This window comes from Syngnathus typhle, linkage group LG14 (assembly GCF_033458585.1).
Source record: "Syngnathus typhle isolate RoL2023-S1 ecotype Sweden linkage group LG14, RoL_Styp_1.0, whole genome shotgun sequence".
Classification (NCBI taxonomy): Eukaryota; Metazoa; Chordata; class Actinopteri; order Syngnathiformes; family Syngnathidae; genus Syngnathus; species Syngnathus typhle.
The window spans coordinates 475,789-496,861 of record NC_083751.1 but is presented as its reverse complement, the minus strand read 5'-3'; the positions used below and the strand labels follow the sequence as shown (position 1 = coordinate 496,861).

General features: G+C 45.0%; 4 protein-coding genes across 12 annotated transcripts; 2 read left to right on the top strand and 2 right to left on the bottom strand.

Moving 5' to 3' along the window:
• Positions 1-828: 828 nt before the first annotated feature.
• On the top strand, positions 829-1,749 carry cfap144 (cilia and flagella associated protein 144). Its single transcript, XM_061296861.1, has 4 exons — positions 829-961; positions 1,057-1,116; positions 1,404-1,507; positions 1,576-1,749. The coding sequence occupies exons 1-4, from the start codon at positions 844-846 to the stop codon at positions 1,669-1,671; spliced, it is 378 nt and encodes a 125-aa protein (XP_061152845.1). The 5' UTR covers positions 829-843; the 3' UTR covers positions 1,672-1,749.
• ebna1bp2 (EBNA1 binding protein 2) lies at positions 1,590-4,247 on the bottom strand. Its single transcript, XM_061296838.1, has 9 exons — positions 4,040-4,247; positions 3,710-3,793; positions 3,410-3,582; positions 3,201-3,324; positions 2,686-2,775; positions 2,534-2,609; positions 2,327-2,411; positions 2,077-2,245; positions 1,590-2,010 (listed from the first exon to the last, which is right to left on the bottom strand). Exons 1-9 carry the CDS (start codon positions 4,133-4,135, stop codon positions 1,963-1,965), a joined length of 945 nt encoding a protein of 314 aa, XP_061152822.1. The 5' UTR covers positions 4,136-4,247; the 3' UTR covers positions 1,590-1,962.
• A 3,416-nt stretch (positions 4,248-7,663) lies between these two features.
• Positions 7,664-12,860, top strand: LOC133166700 (transmembrane protein 125). 8 transcript variants are annotated; one of them, XM_061296852.1, is made up of 4 exons: positions 7,664-7,954; positions 8,727-8,782; positions 9,741-9,849; positions 11,458-12,860. In XM_061296852.1, exon 4 carries the CDS (start codon positions 11,834-11,836, stop codon positions 12,521-12,523), a length of 690 nt encoding a protein of 229 aa, XP_061152836.1. In that variant the 5' UTR covers positions 7,664-7,954; positions 8,727-8,782; positions 9,741-9,849; positions 11,458-11,833; the 3' UTR covers positions 12,524-12,860. The 8 variants fall into 8 exon arrangements, with proteins under 8 accessions (XP_061152836.1, XP_061152837.1, XP_061152831.1 ...); XM_061296853.1 differs by having other exon boundaries at positions 8,724-8,751; XM_061296847.1 differs by having other exon boundaries at positions 8,724-8,782.
• Positions 12,861-14,745: 1,885 nt separating this feature from the next.
• On the bottom strand, positions 14,746-20,511 carry ap1m3 (adaptor related protein complex 1 subunit mu 3). 2 transcript variants are annotated; one of them, XM_061296834.1, is made up of 12 exons: positions 20,061-20,511; positions 19,336-19,492; positions 19,001-19,068; positions 18,485-18,615; positions 17,444-17,591; positions 17,155-17,281; positions 16,155-16,297; positions 15,948-16,013; positions 15,672-15,830; positions 15,449-15,574; positions 15,284-15,359; positions 14,746-15,059 (listed from the first exon to the last, which is right to left on the bottom strand). In XM_061296834.1, the coding sequence occupies exons 1-12, from the start codon at positions 20,100-20,102 to the stop codon at positions 15,037-15,039; spliced, it is 1,266 nt and encodes a 421-aa protein (XP_061152818.1). In that variant the 5' UTR covers positions 20,103-20,511; the 3' UTR covers positions 14,746-15,036. The 2 variants fall into 2 exon arrangements, with proteins under 2 accessions (XP_061152818.1, XP_061152817.1); XM_061296833.1 differs by having other exon boundaries at positions 15,942-16,013; positions 20,061-20,510.
• Positions 20,512-21,073: the final 562 nt, after the last annotated feature.

The following is a 21,073-nucleotide window of genomic DNA, read 5'->3' as shown; positions in this document are numbered from 1 at the left end:
CTATTATCATTTCAAAGAGGGACAGAAGGCTCTTGCCGTCTTTGAAATAGAACGTGAATTTGAAACGGACCGTCATCAAGGCGGGTGCCTATTTCAGCCTGGAAAATGCATCCGAGCTAACAAGGACAGATGTGGAAAAAACATTAAAGCGACATACCAAATGATTCCAGATTTACTTCTGTAGTGATGAATACTTGAGGTCTACATTTTTTGGTAACTGCAATTAAGAGTGGGATATTTCTCACCATGTTGTATTTGCTCTCAGTGGTTCATTGACCAATTATTTGGATACCTCAACAATTAAGACTCAGCCAATGAGCCGCTACGTGGAACCACGGTCAGACATATTTGTAGTTTTTTAGCCGAGGTAGAGTTTAATTGTGCCGCAAACCTTTTGATTGATTCAGAGATGTCAAGCATTGGCGAGAAGCTAACAAATCCATTATTATTAAGAAAAAAAACAGCACCTTCGATGCCATTCATCTGCAACTATCCCCCAAACAATTGTAAAAGTATCTTTGCAACGCTTGGAGGTATTAGGTTAAATTTTTTACGATCCTGGAGACTTCAAGTGCACAATCAAATGGATTTCAAAGCTAAAAAAAACAAAGTCTTTTCCATGATATGGCTCCTTTAAATGCAAGAGTCCATCCGGACCCACACGCACACACACATTGCTCAATGCTGAGCGTGCAGCCTCACCGTGTGGCCGAAATTGGTTATTGCGACAGCGGGGTGAGCTTTCTGTTGCTAGGCAACGGTGCGTGCGCCGGACAAAAGTAGCTTCACGGCTCAGAGGTGAACTTTCTATTCGGTCAATTGAGTGCTGGTTGATTTTGCTCAATGCAAGCAAAGGAAAAAGATTGGGTCCACCAGAATGCAATTTACGTGGAGATGATCCAGAAAGAACAAAGACACCAAAGACTCCACACTGAGTTTAGCATCAACCCATACAGAAAGTGTAAGTCACATCTGTCGTACTAGTATATAAGACGTTTGGCAAACACACACAAGTGTCAGTGGTGGTGTGTTTTCTCCTATATATTTGACTTTCAGTGCACGTTCTACCAGACAAACCTATGTGCAGGAAAGCACAAGAAGTGATTCCAGAAAACTGTGAGTTGAACCTCCTTTTGCTTTCATTGTATTTATCAGCAGCCATAGCAAAAGATGCGCCTGAATCATTGAATGGGTTGCAGTTGAAGAGCTGTGTCAAATCCAGGCCCCGTGAAAATATGAATGAGTGTGTTGGGCTGGAAATGTGTGTTGAACTACTCAGACTGGCTGGCCGTTGTCCAATTCGTACACATGCGGGCTTCCAAAATGACAGACAAGTGTTATTGTGGGGATGCAGCTCCTTGTTGTGGAGAATATTGCTGATCATAGGCTTTCCTTTTCTCAAGCGGACTTCATCGAAGCATTCCACAAAGCTCGCCAGGAACCCACAAAGAAATATCCAATGCCATTGACTGAGAGTCAGGAGATTGGATGGGTGTCCACGGCCCTGGTAAGGAAGTCTCAAGAGGACATTTTGCTATTGCTTCTACTCTTCAACTAGATTTGTTTTGTTCACAGATCCCAGCAAATCGCACAGACAACAGATTTAATTTCTTCCGACACAGCTCAGACATCACCAAGCACCAAGAGTCTGTCCTGCGCTTTTCAAAATGAAACTACCAAACCGGTAGATGTGATAAGACCGATAGAAATCATTTCAAAATCTTGTCCGCCATTCTAACCTATACAACTCAGTTGGTGTAAAAAATCAAACTAAAGAATTGAAATCATGTGGTTTTAAAGTCTTCCTTCCTCGATGCGGCCTGCGGATTAGGCCATGTTCCTCCTAAACCACTCCCAATTGGACGGAGGGCCGTTTGAGCGAAATGTCAAAAAGAAGTCTTAGATGTTAGGAAATCCACTTAGAGCTCAAGCTGAAGTCCTGCTGAAGAGCCACGAGGTGTTTCACGAGCGAGACTTCATCTTTCTACGTGCAGACTTCCCTGGACGTTTCTGTGAGAAAGAAAACCCAAATCAGCATCTTTACCATGCACAGAGCGCAGTAGTTGTGTCACTTACATTTTGTTTGCCTCCTTTGCCTTTCTTTCCTCTCGGACCCTTGGCATTGGCCACTCGAGCGCGGAAGCTGGAAACGTCATTGTGGCTTTCCTTTGTGTTCCACTTCTTTCCACTCTTCTTGCCCCCAAAGCCAAACTTCTGGTCCTTAAATTTTTTCTTGGCGCTCGGGCTACGAAAGGAGCAGTCGCAATTCAATTGAGCATTCAGTTGGGGTGGCATTTGACGATGGCTACAGCCGATGCCAATTTACCCTTTGTTGTTCACGGCCTTCTTGGAACTCTGAGAAGTATTTGCCTTTTGGTCTCCTTCCAAGAAATCCAACTTGTCAGTCATTCCTGTAAGTGGGAGGATCACAAGAGTCTCTTGTCACACACAACCAAAGGCAAGGAAAGAAGAGCTGCTTCACTTTGCATCTTTGGCGCCCACTGATAGCAAAATACAAAAACGCCTGACCGACCTTTCTGGTATTTCTTGACAGCAGTCATCATTGCCTTCTTCGCCTTCTGTCTCTTCTGGATCACCTCAACTTGCACCTAATTTGACCACACACTATTTGTAATGACTGCACAGAGTGGAATTTCATCCAAATAGGTCATATTGGAAAAGAACCTTTTTGCCAAATTTCCTTTGCTCGCGTAGCTTCTTTGCCTTCTCGGACTTCTCTATTGCTGCCTGTTTTGAAAGCAGCTTCTTCCTGATCTGGAAGGAGGAGGAGACAAGAAAAGATGAGCGCGCAAATAGTCACTGTGAAGGCTGGATAAGTTCAAGAGTCATCAACGGGCTGAAATCATCATGAAACATCTTAAGACAACGCAGTTGGGATTGCAAATTGTTAGCGTGGGAATGCAAGAAAATGAACTGGAAATGGCCCAAATTGGACAACTATTTCTCCTGTCCAATTGCTGCGGCTACACTGATGATATTCCGGCTCTGTTGCATGGGAAACCACAGAATGAAATACGAGTAGCTCATGTCATATTGTTCGGAATAAAAATGTCCGCATTTGTTAACCATCAAATTTGTATAATTAGTAATAGCCATTAGCTCTTGCTTTCATGCAATGACGGTAAATTCCCCACCCCTTGTAATCCGAGTCCCAATAAAATGAAGAGTAGTGAAGTCACCTTTTGCATTTGTTGATCAGACTTGGCCATCTCAGCAAAGTAGTCATCTGGCCTCTTGGTGGGAATGCCGTGCTTGTTCAAAAGAGGCAGCGCTTCAAGAACTGTGGCTTGCGCTTGGCGGTAGCTGCCAAGGCATTTCACAGAGCAAATCAATCAGTTTATAGTCAAACCTTTACGCCACTAAAAAGAAATCAAAAGTTGTCACACACAAGAACATCTCCCTCTGAAAATCGTCATCTGCATTGACTTCTCCAATGCTGCCGCTTTGCATATTCCCTCCAAGCTTAGAGATGACATCCTCAACCGGCGGGTTAGTGAGGTCCAACCTCTCCACCCAGGGGAGGTCTTTCTTCAAGTCAGCCAAACACTGTTTCATGCCCGCCTGCATTGAAGAATAACGTCAATTAAATTATCTATCTATCTATCTATCTATCTATCTATCTATCTATCTATCTATCTATCTATCTATCTATCTATCTATTCAAATGATGTAAACAATCAAGTCTTACCACATTGTTGATGAACTTATGGGGTTTATCCACCATCACGTTCATTCCGGGCTTCAACAAGCCTTTTGCGAAAGCTTCTTGGAGCTAAACACACAGACAGACAGACGACAGACAGGCAAACAATCATTCTGGATGTGTTTCCATTAAACTCGCGCGAACACGATCGTTCAAAAGAAGTTCGCTTTTTTCCGAGCGGTGCCGTTTTAAAAGCGTTTTATCTTGAGAGGGTTTCAACGACTGGTGTCTTTTACAATTATAACTGGATACTACGAAAAATTGCCACCGCACATGGTTTGCTAACAGTTAGCAGACTATGTCGAAATGACTCACCACATTGTCTGTCATTTCGCTGTGTTCGTCTTCTGAATCCTCGCTGAACATCTCGTCCTCCTCCGTTAGCTCCATGATGTCACTTGCAATAACCATATGGCTAAACAGATTGAAGGAGAAGGTATGTACTAGTAGGAGGGCAACACGTTCGCCATTCACTGCAGTTCACGTGCGGCGGAAGAGGGCAGGTCACGTGCGGCGGAAGAGGGCGAGTTTGTGCAACGACTAAAACAGTCCGTCGACGGAGAAGCGTGTCTGACAAAGGTTCCTACCAACATCCTAATGGAATCAAAACAAACATTACCATAAATATAAAACAAAGAACATAATGAAATCTATCATCCCCCCCAGTAAAACAAAAACAATACATTTGTTGTATAAGAATAAAAAATGGTTTGTGTCATTACAACAACAATCGTTGGATATTAAATGTTATCATATGATTCATAGGTGTGGCAAACAGGCCACATACAAATGTAACCTAAAAAACTGGGGAGGAGTGCGGCTGCTTGGGAACAGTAGTTTATCCTCCAAGTCCTCCAAGCAGAAAGTGACTCATCCCCAAGAGAGTCATTTTCACCGCTTTCGTTAGCCGATATTTGCAATTTGTGCCTACCTTAGCAGCCTCTGCAAGGTCAGGGCTGTACTCTGGGGCATTTTCTAAAGAGAATCATATCATTTCTGTCAGTATACTTGCCTAAAACTGTGTAGCCAATTCCCATCCAACTGTCACTCATCATCCGAGTGACAGGCTCCCTCCGAGAGCAGATTAAAAATAAGATTAACTATTGAGAGCCTGTAGCACAGGGATCAACAAATGGTGACCCGCGGGCTGAATCCGGTCCGCCAAACCATCCGATCTGCCCGGTGACTGGACTCCAATACTGGGGATCAAAAAGAAAATGTTTAAAGAAAGTCCCGACTCATAGGGGCCAAAAATGCATTCAGTTTTGTGATGAAATGGGAAAAATAGTGCATCAACCATAATCACCAAATAATAGGATGCCAATTCCTACAAGTTGATGCAATGAAGGGAAATATATTTGATGCAAAGTTCTCTCGGTTCTTTTGAATGTGATATGCAAATCCTCCCCCCTCCCTCCCTCACTCTTTTTTCAATGCTCCCTTCTCTTCCTTCCTTTTTTCTCCATCCTGACACTGATTAGAAGTGAAGAAACAAATGAAGCGATGCATTGCAGGGTGGCCAGCTTTCTTTGACAGAGGAAAGGCCATTCACTGAATTTCCAAGGGAAATGCGACATCACCTCTCATCGGTGCTGAAGGGCCGCTTGATGTGGACCTAATCTCATTTTGAGGATGAAGCGTGATGACGACACTAGTTGTTGTTGTTGTTGTGAGAGATCATGTGATTGTTGCTTTTCTTATTTAGTTCAGCCCTTTTCTCTACCTTTGTCACCTTTTAGGTCCCTTGTTTTCCTTCTCTTGGCACATGTGCATCTTTGTTTCAGTCTGTCACTCTCTCATTGGCCACTCCCCTTCATCCTTTATCTCCCACCTTGAGTCTAGCCCTCTAAATAATGACCTCCCTCACTGCCTCATTGTCCTCTCATTTATCTTCACCATGAGCAGGCAGCAAATTGTGTTTCTCAATGTACTAGCTCCTTTGAGTTTCTTTTGCACTGAAAAGCGTTTAAATCTTTTGCCAGGTACATGTTGTACTGTACAGCAGCGCATTAGGATGTCGCTGCCCTATTTTTACCACCACTATATCCACTTCATTGCTTTTTTTTTCCTCTTCCCCCCCCAGCAATTGGCTCCCAAGTCCAGTACTTGCCATGTCACATAACCAGAGCCACCATACGTTTGAATGGTCATAGCCCCAATAATGCATGCAGCTATTCATTGTAAACATATTTGTAATCTAAATTGTCTTGCACTTAACTAGCTTAATTGTCCACTTTTACAACCCCTCTGAGCAATAATACATCCCGAGCAAAGTGAATGCATAGCATTGTGTAAAAAGTCACCTTAAGGCAGAAAATGAGCACAAAAGAATACCCGATAATGTTGGAATTGATTCTGGCACCAAGAAGTCCATTAAATCAGCCTCTTTAAGCAATGAAACATGGTTGTGCCGAGCAGCTCGATAGCACACCGCATCAATATTGTCCCAAAGTTTGGCCATTCATCACAAGTTTTCTTCCAAGCCGGACGGATCCTTTGCCACAAAGTCCCTTGTCTCGTTCACATCGTGTGCTCTGCGCTAGCTTGCGTTTTCATCATGAAATACAGATGCATAAAAATGCTTCCACCGGAAAAGCCAATTGTAGGACATGCAAATATAATTGCTGAGTTTCCAACGATATGACGCAACATAAACATAAATATGTGTGGCTCATATGCGTGCATGAATTTGTACATTCATGAATAAAGATTTGCTTGGAGTGAAGCAGCTGCTCTGTTGCTAGATTGCTTTGTGGCTCCCTCTAATTAGAATGTATTGAGATGCCCCTGCTCCTTTGCAATTGGTCCCCCCCCAAGGTGATCCTTTTCACGGGGCCATCATCTTCTGGCTGGCTGCACCGGCAGCTTCAGTGAAATCTGCCGATGCTTTCTTACAATCCACAACCGAAAGGCTCAAGATGTTGATCTAAAAGTAAAAGTACAGTCCAACACTTCACTTTGAAATGTACGTACTTCCCAACCTCGCTACCGGAATGAACAGACTGCTGAACATCTGTTCACAAGAGCACTGCCCCTTTTTGGGAACGGTGCTCGGGGTGTCATACACACAGATGGACTTTTGCCGCCGGAGGGATTGCCCAGAGAAAAGAATGGAAGCTCAGAACGGGAACACGGCGAAAAACAAGTCACTGACAGAGTCGGTAGAACGTAGCCTCGGTTCGATGACTATTGCATCCAATCAACACAATCACAAGTTCTTCTGGCTTTGGTCTATAAATAATACTTGTCTGTGCGCGTGGCGTAGTGTGGTGTGGTAGCACTTCAATGCGTAAACGATTAGCTGCGTGTGAATGAAACGCAATCTAAATTTGGAACGTGGCCCTGTTGAGGATGGAAGTATTGAACATGAAGAATGGGAGATTTGAAAAAGATTTGACCAACTTGCATGTTTGCATCTTCATCTATATTAGGCCAATGCCCCACGGCCAATTCTAGGCATCAGAAAGAAAAACAATTGACAATCAATCGATAGGTTTATTCTTTTAGAAATCACATGCAGTACTAAAATGGCATTTGAGAGCTCTTTGAAGACGATCATTGTGAAAAGGCATTCTTTTTATTGATCCATCCAACCATTTTCAACATCGCTTGTCCTGTTCATGGTTGTGGCTATTTCTATTTTTAACATGTATTGTACACGTTTTCTCTTTTTCTTTTACAACTGTATATCGTACACCCAATCAAGTTGCTGGAGGCCTATATGGATATCAAATCATTCGTTTGCACATTTCTGTTTTAAAAAAAAAAAAAGGGCTATATCAAATGAATGCTTGAAGAGTAAAAGTGCCGTGTCAATTGAGTATCACAGAAAGGCAGAGGTAGCCGAGAAGTTGCGTCGGTGCAGAGGTCGAGCCACGCCGAGCCGAGCGTGTCCCCTCCCACTCCGCCAAGTCCCGTGCCATACCTCCCTGCAGCAGAGTCGCGCACAGTCCGCCCGTTGCTGTGCTGGTGCACGCACACACGCGGAAGCAGCTGACAAATCGGAGCTCCTTTTCAATCCATGAAGCCTCGAATGCATGCGTGCGTGCGTCCGTGCGTCCGTGCGTGTATGCGCCCACGGCCGGCTGCTGCTGCCGCCGCCGCCGCTGTCACTTGCCAACCGCAGATACACCTGGATGCAATCGGCGGGCGGACAGAAAGGAAAGGAAAGGAAAGGAAAGGACGCTCCCATCACGCACGGGAGAATGACACGCATCAGCTGAGCGCACAGTAAGGATGACCATTTTTAACTCGGAAAAAGATCAAGACATCAGCTTTTCTTTTCTTTTAACCCTTGACAACTTATATGAAGTTCATACGCCCTATATACGTATAGCAAGGATACTATTAATGGCAAAAACGAACATCAGTTTGCATTATTTGTAGAGTGTAGTTTAAAGGAGCGGTAGAAGCTATTTGAATAGATCCATGTCGCCTTGAAATGGTAACCGGTTTAAATTTGAGAAAATAATAACCACAAAATATTGGATTGCATTTCTTACTTTTCTTGAGCCCGGTGGCTAAAACATATCATAGCCTAACCTTTGCACCTGTGGGATGGCTCACAATTTTCATGCAAACTAGATGAGGCGGTCCTCAAATGCTGTACATATGCACTGAGGTGAGTTTCACTGCGTTATGGAAACTCTCGAAACCACAGACAGTGGAAGTTATTGTGATTGGAACAGGTCAATAATGTGCCCAGGCATGAACTCTGTGCCTGCCACTTTGTTCAGATACGTCAGGCACACAACTTATCTAGGAACAAAGTTCAATCATCTGAACTGTCTATGGAAAAAAAACAAAAAAGAAAAAAAACAAATAAAGCACCAAAACATAAAACTCTCCCCAGGCGTGGCCAAAGACGCACGTTTTAAATTTTGTTGTACATGTGTGACAATGACAATAAAGATCTATTCTATTCTATTCTATTCTATTCTATTCTATTCTATTCTATTCTATTCTATTCTATTCTATTCTATTCTATTCTATGAGAAAGCAGGTCAGACCGAAAACAGCATGCGCTAGTGAGTGTGAAGCGGCTGGCTGCTCTTTTTGGTGAGATAGGCAGAGTTTGGAGTTGGATGGTGCACATGCGCTAGGTCGCCGGTCATGACCCCATCATAAATGACCGTGATGTTTTCTTTATCTACATTGCTGCGCCTGTCCATTCGCCAATGTTTATTGCCGCTCTCAACTTTAGTGATATCTGTTGGCTTTAGTACTCGGTCATTTTAAGAGCAGTCGTAAAGCTGCTGTTGTCGTCGCCAACTCTTTTCTTCATCTCGGGAGAAACTCCAAATACCCTGGTCTGATTGGAGACCCAAAGCCCAGGATCTAGCAACGATGAAACAGACTTAGGCCCGCTATTGTTCTCTTTGCTTTACTGCGTCGTGTTGTGTTTCTTTGTTCTTTGTTGTCATGGCTGGCTTACACTGTGTCACGCTGTTAAATGATGTCATACTATTTACATAGCTGATGCGGATATTGCAGCAGAGACTGCAGTAGGACTCGAGTCGGATCAAGGTTTAGTGCTCGAGTGGACTGTGAATGGCTGGCGACCGGTTCAGGGTCGAGCCTGCCCACCCAAAAGACTGCTGGGATCGATCGGCTCCAGGATGAAGGAAAACTTAATGGAAACAAATGAAAGGTGTTTGGAAGTGGATATGAAGATGAGCTAAGTGACAGGAGGCAGAGATTGGAGGGGTGAGGATGAGATGGGCCATTCATTGAATTCTTCCTACGAGTTGACCAGACCATTGTGAAAGAATCAAACCTTGTGGCTGCCTTGCCTATGCATTGTGGTCGTTTAAAAAAAAACTAAAGTATCTAGTCTTTGCCTACCACAATGAAAACTCCAACAAGGACACCGAAGCTTTAGCACCGTCCGCAGTCCGGAGCTTCAAACATTTGTTACCCTTCCATACCCATCCAAGCTTTCCCTCCTCCTCTCTCTCTCTCTCTCTCTCTCTCTCTCTCTCTCTCTCTCTCTCTCTCCTGTGGCACTTGGCACCAGTGCCTATCACATAGACAGATGGAGCCAACCCTGACCCCTCGCCTCGCCTTGCCTCGCCTCGCCTCGCCTCGCCTGCAGAGATGCCAAGAGAATCAATGACTGACTAAAGGTAAAAAAGGGGAGACAGAAAGAGACGGGTGTGTTGCTTTGTCACCACGGCAAAACATCACCTGGTGGACTAGCCTTCACTTCAGCTCAACCCTATGATAAAAAAATACACGGAAAGAGATCCTCCCTCCTCTGTGTTTTCCCTTTAGCATGCATGATCTGGAACGCCAGCCAGGTATTGACGGCATTCTAAATATAGAGACAGCGTTTGACATCCCAAGATGGCCTTACATGCCCAAAACACATGTGTTCAAGTTCCATTTTTTTTTTACTATTGTCAATGGTGTTTTATTTCTGAAATTGCTGTGACTGTTTTTGTCTTCATGTTCAAAACGGTCATTCATTCGTTCACACCAACGTACGTATCTCTTAAAGGCGAGCAAATGGCTCCAAACGTGTAGAGTGTAGCTACCTCCCTTAGTCCCTCTGGATGTTTCTGCTAGCATTGTTGAACGGTATTTTGCTGAGCGATAATCTGATTAGCATATTGCCAGACAACCAATCTTGCAGGAACAAAGTATCAACAATAAAATGAGACACTAATGGCCAGTGGAATGAATTCAGGGCCAACATAAGAGAGGAGGGAATACCAGAGTCCCAAAGCTTCCCAGGTAATTGGAGTCCACTACGGTGTTTTTTTTTTTTTTTATGTATTTATTTTATACAGCCACAGCTCTTTTAGGTGACCTTGTAGGGCTAAGCACTACCAAGAGGCAGACAATGAACGATTGGGCTGCTTTATGTGTGAGGTTTCTCTTTTTCCATCCTAAAACTCCTGAAGTCATTTGCATAACAAAGGCAGCCTGTCATCAATTCTTTCCTTCTCGGCCGCTTCGAGGCACACTGGTTCACTTGCGGAATAGCATTTAGTCCACTCCAGTCCTACTATTTCTCCTCCGCAACCGTGACAGGATCCCACCTGACTCACTGTTGTGTTTTGATAGCGAGCGCCAAGCGATGCCACGCTCAGACCATCTGGGATGAATTAATGACCCAACATGAATGCACTAAAAAAGAAATGTTGTTATTAAGCACACCGTCCCGCTGGTTCCTATTCATTCTTATCTTTTGTTCCGATCGACCAAGTGCTGAAAATTGTTTGTAGGTTTGAATGTGAATAGTGCAGTTATGTTGGTCGAGCGTGGACTTTTGATACCGCTGAATTGGATTTTCCTCCACAGGATGTGACAAGAGTGAATCCTGTCAGCTTTTGTCGGGACGTGCGAGCGTGCTGACTTTGATCGAAAGCAAGCTGCTGGCAGCTTTTAAAGAGGAGCTGCTGACAGCCCTAACCTTCAGAATGCACGCTTAGACATATTTGGATGACAACAACAACACCATTAAATTGGCTGGCTAGAGTTGACATGACTGTACTGTGGGACTCATTTCTACGCCTTTTAAGGGAAGACATGGTTGGATATTGTTTTGAAACAGCTTAACGGAATGATTGGATGAAAACAGCAAGGAACAATTCATTTGAATGTCTACAGCAAAACTATGTATATGATGCCACTGTTGTGCCAAAAGTCAAGATTGGTCGGTGTTCAGAATCCCTTCAATGCTTACAAGGTTCAAATGTGTCAAAGCAGTCTGCCTTTTCTTCTTCCAGGTGATGTGGGCCTCCATTTGCAAATTGTATTCATGCAAGCACCAAGGTGAACGAGGATCCGGCTTTTCGGGACCTGAACGGACTGGATAAGTGCCGCCGCGGGCAAGACAATAATACACGGCCAAGTGCTTTTAGACATACATACATACATACACAGCATTGCCTCTTATTCCCATGGCAAAGCCTCTCAAGAGAGCCGGGGGGCCTCGAGGTTAACAGTCCCCCGGCTCAAAGCCCTGGACTTGCCTTTCCTAACTGCGTCAGCTGTCAGCGAAGGTGACGCGGCTTGAAAGGATTCTCAAGTGGATTCTTTATCCTCTGCGGCGGTGGCGGCGGCGGCGGCGGCCATATTCATCAGGCGTGGAGTGGCAGCAAGATGCCTGAACTGGACCATATGCCCCCCCTGAGGAGACCCGAAATGGGCCTCCACGGTCCCGCCGACCCGATTCAAATTCAGCACGGCATCCTGGAGGAACAAGTGGAGCTGTGGTGGTTCCGAGAACCCGGCAAGTCTCTGCTGTGCTATTCCATCGCCGTCTTTCTCATCGTGGGCTGCGGGCTGGGAGGCGTGGGCCTCCTCTCCACCACCACCAGCGTGTCCAGCGAATGGCGGCTGGGCGCCGGCACGGCCCTTTGCCTGCTGGCCTTGGGGGTTTTGCTCAAACAACTGCTCAGCTCGGCCGTGCAGGACATGAATTGCATCCGCAGCCGACGGCAGATCGACATGCTAAAAAGCGGAGGCTTGTCGGATTTCCTGGTGGTTTTGACGGCTGGGATGTCCCTGCTCATTTGCGGAGGGGTTCTACTACATCTGGCCCTAGTCAACCACATGCCCAAACCCGGACAAGCGCTCAACGATATGTACGTATCTGGCGTGGTGTTGCTGACTGGAGGAGGGGCCGCCGTGGCGGGCGTTGGAATTTACTCTCTGGCCGTCTTCCTGCTCGAGAGAACGCGACACGGACGAAGGTTTGTCGACACCGTTTTCAACATCTTCACCATCTCCGGACATATGGACCACCGGGCTCGCGGAGAAACGACCTCCAGTCTGGCTAATCTCATATGAAATGAAAGAGCACAGCAATGACTAAACTGACTGAAAAGGTCAACTATCACCAAACTGCGTCGTCTCCCGTTGTAGTTTGGGTACATACCTATGTATAACAAGTACAGAGCCGTGCAATGTGGCCTCGGAAAGATCAAATCAGCGCATTCGGCTAAGCTTCCAATGTTCATTGTGAGGAAAAATGTGATCGGTCAACAGTACAAGGCAAAACGACAGGCCGTGAGATGGAAACAAGCACATCCCCTGATTGCGTTAACATAATGGCATTAATGATTCATTTAGAATTGCACTGCTAAATGATTTGATATGTGCTACAATAAAAATCAAGAAGAAACAAGAGATGTTAATTCAGCAGCATGGGGCTCGAGTTGTCAGGCTAGCTGTCTGTCTCACACTTCTGACGTTTGAATAGCAACTCTGGCCTTCCTGTGTGTTTTCTCTGGCTACATCATTCTTTCTCTTGCATTCCAAAAAGATGCAGATTAGGTTGATTGAAGACACCAGCAAAAATGATGACTCAATTAAGACTTTGCAGTGCTCAACCCTAAATTCAGTAATTGCATCCATATAGTAGGAAAGGACGAGGCACTACAAATGGATTGAGCCACTCAAAGTTAAGATCAACACAGTTTGTAGCTCAAAGCAAACATTTCAAACAAAGCAACCATTTCAAAGCAACTAAGCATGAAGCAAACTTAGAAGCATGCATTGCCTACCAGTTGCGTGTGACCAGGAACTCTTTGGATTGCTTTTCTGTTCTTTTCTTTTCTTTGCTTGTCTTCTTTCACTCCGAGGCTTCCCCTTCTTTGCTTTGATAGTGGTCTGCAGGCAATATGGCCGTCCGTCCCTGGCATCTGACAGGAAGTTTGGTGAATTTTTTCCTGCCCTCTGCAGGCCTGGAGATAGACTCAAGCCATAAGCCAACTTTTGAAACCGTCCTTTTAAACCTCCATCCCTCCTTTGAAATCCAAACACTAGTTTAAAACCCTGATGTGAAAAGCTAACCCAATTTGAGTCTTTACTTTAAAAGCCTAAGTCAGGTTTCAAAATCCTACTTTGAAACTTGAACTCTAGTTTCATCCATTTTGAAAACTTAACTCTAGTTCAAAAGCACACTTTTCAATCAGGGTGCTGTGCCGTGCCGTGCCGTGGATGGCAAATGGGAATGATTCTTATATTAACATCGGAAAAATTGGAAGAATCAATTAATTTGCCACAGCTCTGGTATTGGATCTCATTAGATTGTTGGGGTTGGGTGAGGCCTTGCCAAAAGCCTTTGAAGCCATTTTAGTTTTTGTGTTATCAGTCTCTGCATATTCTGCTCCCACACAATGAAGTATTGTTATGCTGAGGACAAAAAAAAAAAGGAGGAGGTCCAGTGCACAAGGCGGTGGCTTGCAGGGGCTGGCACAGGTTAGCACCAAGCTCTTTTGTTACACACATAAGCACGCATGCACATACACCTGCATGCGCTCACACAACGGTCAAAAGTGGGCTTTGATCGTTTTGATTGGCCCGAGGCAAACAAAAATGTAAACAGACAAAGCAGACCCAAGCAGGCCTTTGCCTGAGCTACAGTGGTTCACGTCTCATTCAATGATGGTGTGAATGATCCACGTCACTATTTGAGTGACTAGCAAGCAGTCCAGGCCGGCCGTCCGGCCGTCCGGCTTCAGCCCGTTTCTACATTCAGCCTGTTGAAAGCTGCAAATGGATTTGGAGCACAAGGTTACGAGCTCTGCGGGGTGGTGCAATATTACCCTGCCTGACTGACTGCCTGCCTGACTGCCTGCCTGACTGCCTGCCTGCCTGCCTGCCTGCCTGCCTGCCTGCCTGCCTGCCTGCCTGCCTGCCTGCCTGCCTGCCTGCCTGCCTGCCTGCCTGCCTGCCTGCCTGCCTGCCTGCCTGCCTGCCTGCCTGCCTCCCTGCCTGCCTCCCTGCCTGCCTCCCTGCCTGCCTCCCTGCCTGCCTCCCTGCCTGCCTCCCTGCCTGCCTCCCTGCCTGCCTCCCTGCCTGCCTCCCTGCCTGCCTCCCTGCCTGCCTCCCTGCCTGCCTCCCTGCCTGCCTGCAAGCCACAGTCTCAGGCGATACAATCACTAATTAATCATTGACCTGCTGGCTGGTGTTAGGTTGACTTGACTGAGGATTATGTTCACAGTGCGAGCGAGGGCTGATGATAGTACAGCAACAATTTTCAAGGCAAGTCACATAAAATACAAGGGTTCTGCCTCGGAGAGTAAAAGAGCTTTAAGTACAAAAAAGTCGATTCATACTTTAAACACAATCGGATTAAAAAAGAAAAACAAAAAGCTAAAATGATGATGAAATACACGAGGCAAATGCTTGGTAATTTGTTCATCCACTATTGATCGAGTGCTGTTACTCACACAAACGACAGGTCTGAAAAAAGTACAAAAGAATGGAAATTCATACATTTAAAAGGGAACACGGTAAGGGGCTGGGACACATAGGGAGGAAGACACAGAGAGCCATTGGTCCGGCAGCACCGCCCTTTAGTTTGTCCGCAGCTGGTAATCTGCCAAGAGATGGAACAGCAAAGCATTAACACGGACGTAGCTCTTGTCCCCGTCATTACTCTTGCACATTCCATCACATCCTTTAAAAAGATTGATCGGCTGGCTCACTAAATCAAATACTCAATAACTACGCTCCTTAGGCAAAGGTGAAAAGAAAGACATTGATGCTGCCGATCTAACGAATCAAATAGAAAGTGAAGCAAGCAACTATTTGAGTTCTTACCTCCACTTTGCGTGATGTAGCGCACCCAAGGCAAGGCCTGGTAACCGCTCTTTTCTATAATCTTTAGGTAACGCACCTGGGGAGGTACGGAGCACAAAGCAAAAAAAGAAGTCAATTGAGCTCAAATAAAGGTCAAAGATATTGTTTACTAACATAGACTCCCACCTGAATGCCAGACACAGTAAAATAGGGGATCTCAAAGTTCACCAAGATCGGTCGTTTGGCGTCCAACTCATCGCTATCCACACTGGGTAGCCCAAAGTGTGCCCGCATCAGGTACTCCTTGCCACCCTTCAGTTTGTTGAAATGAAAATCGTTTAGGAGATGATTTTTTTTTTTTTTTTTTGAAGGCACGTCATGGATTTGAAAGAGAGAGTTGTGCACTAACAGGGAAAGATTTGATGCTCCACTGCACCACATTCTTCTCGGGCAACCACTTGGCAGTGCCTGTGCTGGTCTTGAACTTTGGTGAGTCGGCATCGCTGGGCACTGGCACCAAAATGGACACATTGTTGGCGGTTGACCTGCTCTTAAACTGACTACGAGCCTGCAAAGACCAACAAATGCCATTCCAAAAGGTTCAAGCGTGCAAAGCCCAAAGATGGTCTTTTTTTTGGAACAAGCCACGTGTCAATGCTTGCGCATCATCGGTCATTACCTTCACCTTGATCTCAACCCGGCTGTGGGAGAACTTCTCGATCACGCTCTCGATCCATATGAGCGGCTTCACCTGTCAGAGGGACAAGGTCAGAAGAACGAGTGGACAAGGTCAGAGGGCTGAGCGCAGACCTCCGCGGCGTCACAACACACTTTATCAAAGAGAAACCATGAGAGGGAAATGATAACGTGGACTCCAGAAATGTGTGCTCACCATTGTGTTGAGCCGGTAGGACATGAGCTCACTCTCGCCATCGGGAGGAATGAACGAAATGGTGCGGTCATTCTGGAAACGCGACAAACGGACGCACTGATGGAACTTGACATCCTCCAGTTCCACCGTTTTACTCTTGTCTCCTGAGACACACACACACAACACAAAGAGAAAAATGCTAAAACCGGACTTGTACAGCCAGCCAATCTGGAATTCATTATTATTGCTGCAAAATCTCCGAGTTGCAACACTTTTCAATCGATTCTCTCTCTCTCTCTGCTCCATGTAGCTGCCTGTAAGCCCCAAATGCATTGAGCATCCTGGCAAAGGTAAGAAGTAAAGGTCATTCGAGACGTGTTCTGTCACTGCTCGGAGCTTAGGGCCGATAACAAGAGCGTCAGAGACAAGTCTGTGCATGTGCAAGGGGAGAGCAGAAGACGTGACAGTGTCCCTTGCGGTTTGGATTTGTTACTCCTCTCGCTCACCCCGGCTCACCTTTTGAATACACAAAATAACCCGGAATCCGAAAACAAAGCTGCAAATATTTGACTAGAATAGGCTGTGTTCATTTGACAGCATACCTGCTCGTCCTGACCGTAAATCGCTCGAGTTAGATTGAGTCAAACAAAGCACAATTACATCGTCTGAAGAGTCAATATTCATATTCTTCTTCAGCTAAAACACATATTGGTATATATGTTGAGGCAAAATCTTGCAAAGACCTGCCATTAAAAAAAACTTACTTGATGTGAGTAATGTTGCCATTACCAACGTACTGATTTGACTTGTATACTGCAAGTGCAAGTATTATTTGTATTTCAACAAAACATGACTGCCTCCTGTCTTTGTGGCCCATGTCCAGAAGGGGGCGGTGTTAAGCAATGGATCAGGTACGTAAATAGGCTCTGCCACACGCTCAAGCCGTTTGAATTTTGCATCAAAATGCTGCTTGTTTGATCATTTTGCAATTAGCCTTTTAATTTGAAGGCCTCTTACTTACTGCCTGTGATTTCAAAAAGCACTTTGTCATTGAGGCCCAGTCTGAGTTCAGGCATCCCTGAAAGGAACACTTTCAGCTTAACGCAGCCTACGATCTCACTTCGAAGGACACTCCCGCTTGCGTTCACCTGGAAGAAAAACACTTCAGGAATTAGAAGTGACAACAAAACACCACAATCAGCCCCTCTGTGCGTCACTCATAACCAAGCAATCGAGGAGGAAAGCCCGTATCGCGTGGGACATTTTCACAACTTTGAATAAAAACATTTTCTTCCAAAAAGCGCCCTCACCAGTAGATTTACGGACTCAATGACATCCATAAAAACTTCATTCTTTCTGTACTTGATGCCCTCTGATCTCCAAGACACAGCATTGGTGACAGTGGCAGGAGGTCGCACAGCCCCAATCTCCAGTTTGTGACCCTGCTGGGTAATGTACCTAAAAGGTAGCAAAGAAAAACTACAACACTGCTTTCTAATCAGGCGGCAACCTGAAGTGTTACAACATTGCCATCAAACCATCACTCAGAGAGGCTAAAAGAGGATGACCCCCCCCAAAAAATATATATATCTACTGGAATCAGTGCAAATGATGACTACAAAATAACAATTGATTGTGCCCAGAAAATGAAGCCAAGAGCTAGTTGGGCAAACCTGAGATCAGAGATCTCGACATTCATCTCGAAGCTTGAAGTGAGTGCAAGAAATGGCTGGAGCAATGTCGAGGGAAAACAGTGCACTGTGAATTGACAGTAAGTCACGTGGTTGGCGCTGTGCTGTGGCCAAAACACTAAGTCTTCAGAAAAGGGAGAACACAAACAACCTTGTTAAGAGTGAAAAGACGGCCCGCTGGCTCGCTCGCTCGCTCAAGTGGCACAGTCACTGGCCTCTGTTCATTTTGGATAAAGCTCCATTATTTGCTGTGGCTTAAGTCATTAGTTTGATATTGGTTTCTTTGTTGAAGTGAAGGGATCCAAGTATTGAGCCTATTCTACGTGTAGTCAAATGCACAAACAAAGGCCGGATCCAAATGTGGCCTTTTTCCCCCCTCCCGAGATGACTAATAAAACATGCACAGGACGTAGCAACAAAGGCAAAAACGACACGCCTGAGCGGGAAAACAGCATTCACTCAACAATGAGCAAACAAACACTGAATAGACTTCGACAGAATAACACGAGACGGAGCTCAGGAGAAGAGAGCCGACACAAAAACGGAGGCTGGGCTTGGATAAGAACAGATTGGATCACGTCTCACTTCAGAATGTATATCTTCACACTCGCATAGTTCTGACAAAGTCATAGTACTTGGATTCAAATGAGGGCTTCTTACTCTTGAAGAATCTGGCTGTCAGTTGTTTGCGGGAAACCAAAATCCATGACTTCGTCCATCAGCTCGTAGACGGTCACAAAGTTGTCGCGAATGCTCTCCTCCTCCAGCTCTTTAAAGTACTCCTGCAACACCTAAACGCGAGCGTAAACAGACCTCATCTCCAACACGTGATAGAACGGGACAAAAATTCTTGGGGAAAATGTAAATCAATGAACACATTGTTGAAAAAGTACTTTTATCTCGCTGATGTCATCTGGGGAGTTTTCTTGAAACATTGATGACAGTATTGAGAGTGGTCATGAAATACACATGTAAATGCATTCAAAGAAAGCCCACTCGGTTGAATAATTCATTGCTTTTGATCAAGTCACCTAGCACGTGCATTGTTATCCAATGGGACGTCCAACTAAGTCATAGACGTACGTGCACCAGGACGAAAGGAACGACACTTGAATCGTATTTGCGTATCAAGAGCATGTGAACTCAAGTGCTGTATTAGGATGAAAAGATACAAACCTGCACCATCTTGTAAAGGAAGGAATAAAGCAGAGCAGCATTGGCATTCTTTTTGGTCATGGCCACCACTGAATGAAAGGACTGTTGAGAAATTGTTCGATGGATGGATTGGAAAGACACAATCAGAACAGTAGCAGATGAAAGCTGCGCGAAAGATGGTAGGTAGCAAACGAAAAGATGGCCTTCGAAAGCTGAAAATGAGGGCGGGCCAGATGCCGCCTGGGATCAAAACCCAAATGGAGGCAGGCGGCAAGGAAGACAGCAGCCTTCTCCTCAAAACTTGACACAATGTGCAAACTCCAAAGCAAGCACACATGTGAATTCTACAAGGATACGATAAAGGTTGTTATGTTTGATCCACAGAAAGTGCGAGGAGCCGTGGGTGATGAGCGGCGTGGTCTCGGCCTCATCTTCCCGCTTAATCAGGAAGGGCATGAAGTGGTCAATCTCGTTCATATCCATGTTTCCCATGTAGTTACGGCAGATCAAGACCTGAATGCAGAAAGGCAACGGAATATAGAAAGCACAATGCTGGCATGAAATATTTACAGCTTCTGCTTGAGGTAACACATCTGAGCACTCCACATTCAGGAGGTTTCACCAAAATCCCAGACGCATACCGATGGTTACGATTCTTTTTTCTGCAACCCAACTCACGACATTCAAACTTATGTGCGTGCGTGCGTTTGAGAATACAACGCAGTTGGACACAGTTGCTCATTCTCAACACGTCATGTCAAATGACAGAAGTGAAATTAAAATCAAGCTTTAAAAAAAAGAATTCATGTGAATATAGCAAGTGACCGTTCGTTCAGAGCGGTGACGCAATACTTGTTTGACAAAAGGGACACTTGATAGAAATAAAAGTTGCATGGCTGCACAAGAACAGCTTCCCTGTTTTGTTCGACCAGTTCGACAAGTTCTTTTTTTTTTTTCTTTCTCACTCTGACACGTCTGTCTTACGAGCAAAGAGAAATGTGGCATGTTTTGGGATGCACAAGTTAACGATATGTTGTTGAAGTTGCAGAAGCAGGTGTTTTGGATCACCTTGCAAACTTACCTTTCCCTTCAGGTCCAATATAAACAGCGCCGACGCCGACATCTCCTCGGGTTCTGCAATCGGGCTTCTCCTTCTTCTCCTTCTTCTTCTTAACGTGCCTTCAGTTCCAAGTGGGTCACTTGTGTGCAGCAATCCTTTTCGCTCCCATCATCTTTGTCCCTCCTCTTCTCTCCTCTCCTCTCCTCCAGTCAGTCAGCCAGTCAGCCACCCTGTGGTGCCCTCGTCGCTTTTGCCTCCTTTGCCGGCCGGCTCGAACTTGCTGCGCTTCCTGCTCAAGACTGTCAGCTGTCAAGCTCGAAAAGAAAGCAGTATTTCCGGGAGCTGTGCAGCAAATTTAGAGATGGCATTTTGAATGTTTAGAATCAGTCGTGACCTCATTTAGCGACACAGACTGCACTGCCGCTATAAAATGTGCATGTGTTTGGTGCACGCAAACTTCCCTCCCCTCAATGTTTGATTAATTTCAACTAGTCATGACTCCCACCCACCTCATGAGTCATGCTGACTGATTTAGCAGTGGCGTCACACTCGGTTCTACAGCAGGGGTCACCAAACTTTCAAAGTGAGGCAGAAATTAGTTCATTTGATTTTGCATTCGAAAAGATTCATATATTACATCAGAGAATTCGACCATTAGAGAATAAATGAAATGCTGTTACTTGCAATCATTTTCCACGGTGAAACAAAAAAGAGAAGAATGATCATTTGCCTGAGCACTGTTGTGATGCTTTGTCTTAGTCGTCATATTGCTATGCTTTTTAACACATGCATTAAATACACTTTTGTTGTTTACTGCATTTTTTTTGTCAACCGTACAGGGATACATAGTTTGTGCTCCAAGATAACTCAAGCAAGTGTGAAACCATGCAAAAATGGATTGCTTCCAATGCATTATTACAATTTCCTACAAAATGGATGGCTCTGATTTGAAATGATGAAAAACATTTCTTTTCTGAAATACTAAAATAAATAGGACATACTCCTCATGTATTTCATATCCCCAAAATGATTTC

Coding starts and splice junctions, on each gene's coding strand:
- cfap144 (XM_061296861.1), top strand. CDS start 844: ATGCAAGCAAAGGAAAAAGATTGGGTCCACCAGAATGCAATTTACGTG. Junction 962..1,056: donor CATCAACCCATACAGAAAGT/GTAAGTCACATC, acceptor TTTGACTTTCAG/TGCACGTTCTACCAGACAAA. Junction 1,508..1,575: donor GATGGGTGTCCACGGCCCTG/GTAAGGAAGTCT, acceptor TTTTGTTCACAG/ATCCCAGCAAATCGCACAGA.
- ebna1bp2 (XM_061296838.1), bottom strand. CDS start 4,135: ATGGTTATTGCAAGTGACATCATGGAGCTAACGGAGGAGGACGAGATG. Junction 2,776..3,200: donor CTGATCAACAAATGCAAAAG/GTGACTTCACTA, acceptor TCCTCCTTCCAG/ATCAGGAAGAAGCTGCTTTC. Junction 2,246..2,326: donor AAGGCCGTGAACAACAAAGG/GTAAATTGGCAT, acceptor CTCCTTTCGTAG/CCCGAGCGCCAAGAAAAAAT.
- LOC133166700 (XM_061296855.1), top strand. CDS start 11,834: ATGCCTGAACTGGACCATATGCCCCCCCTGAGGAGACCCGAAATGGGC.
- ap1m3 (XM_061296833.1), bottom strand. CDS start 20,102: ATGTCGGCGTCGGCGCTGTTTATATTGGACCTGAAGGGAAAG. Junction 19,493..20,060: donor TATTGGACCTGAAGGGAAAG/GTAAGTTTGCAA, acceptor TTCTGCATTCAG/GTCTTGATCTGCCGTAACTA. Junction 19,069..19,335: donor CAAACATAACAACCTTTATC/GTATCCTTGTAG, acceptor CCTTTCATTCAG/TGGTGGCCATGACCAAAAAG.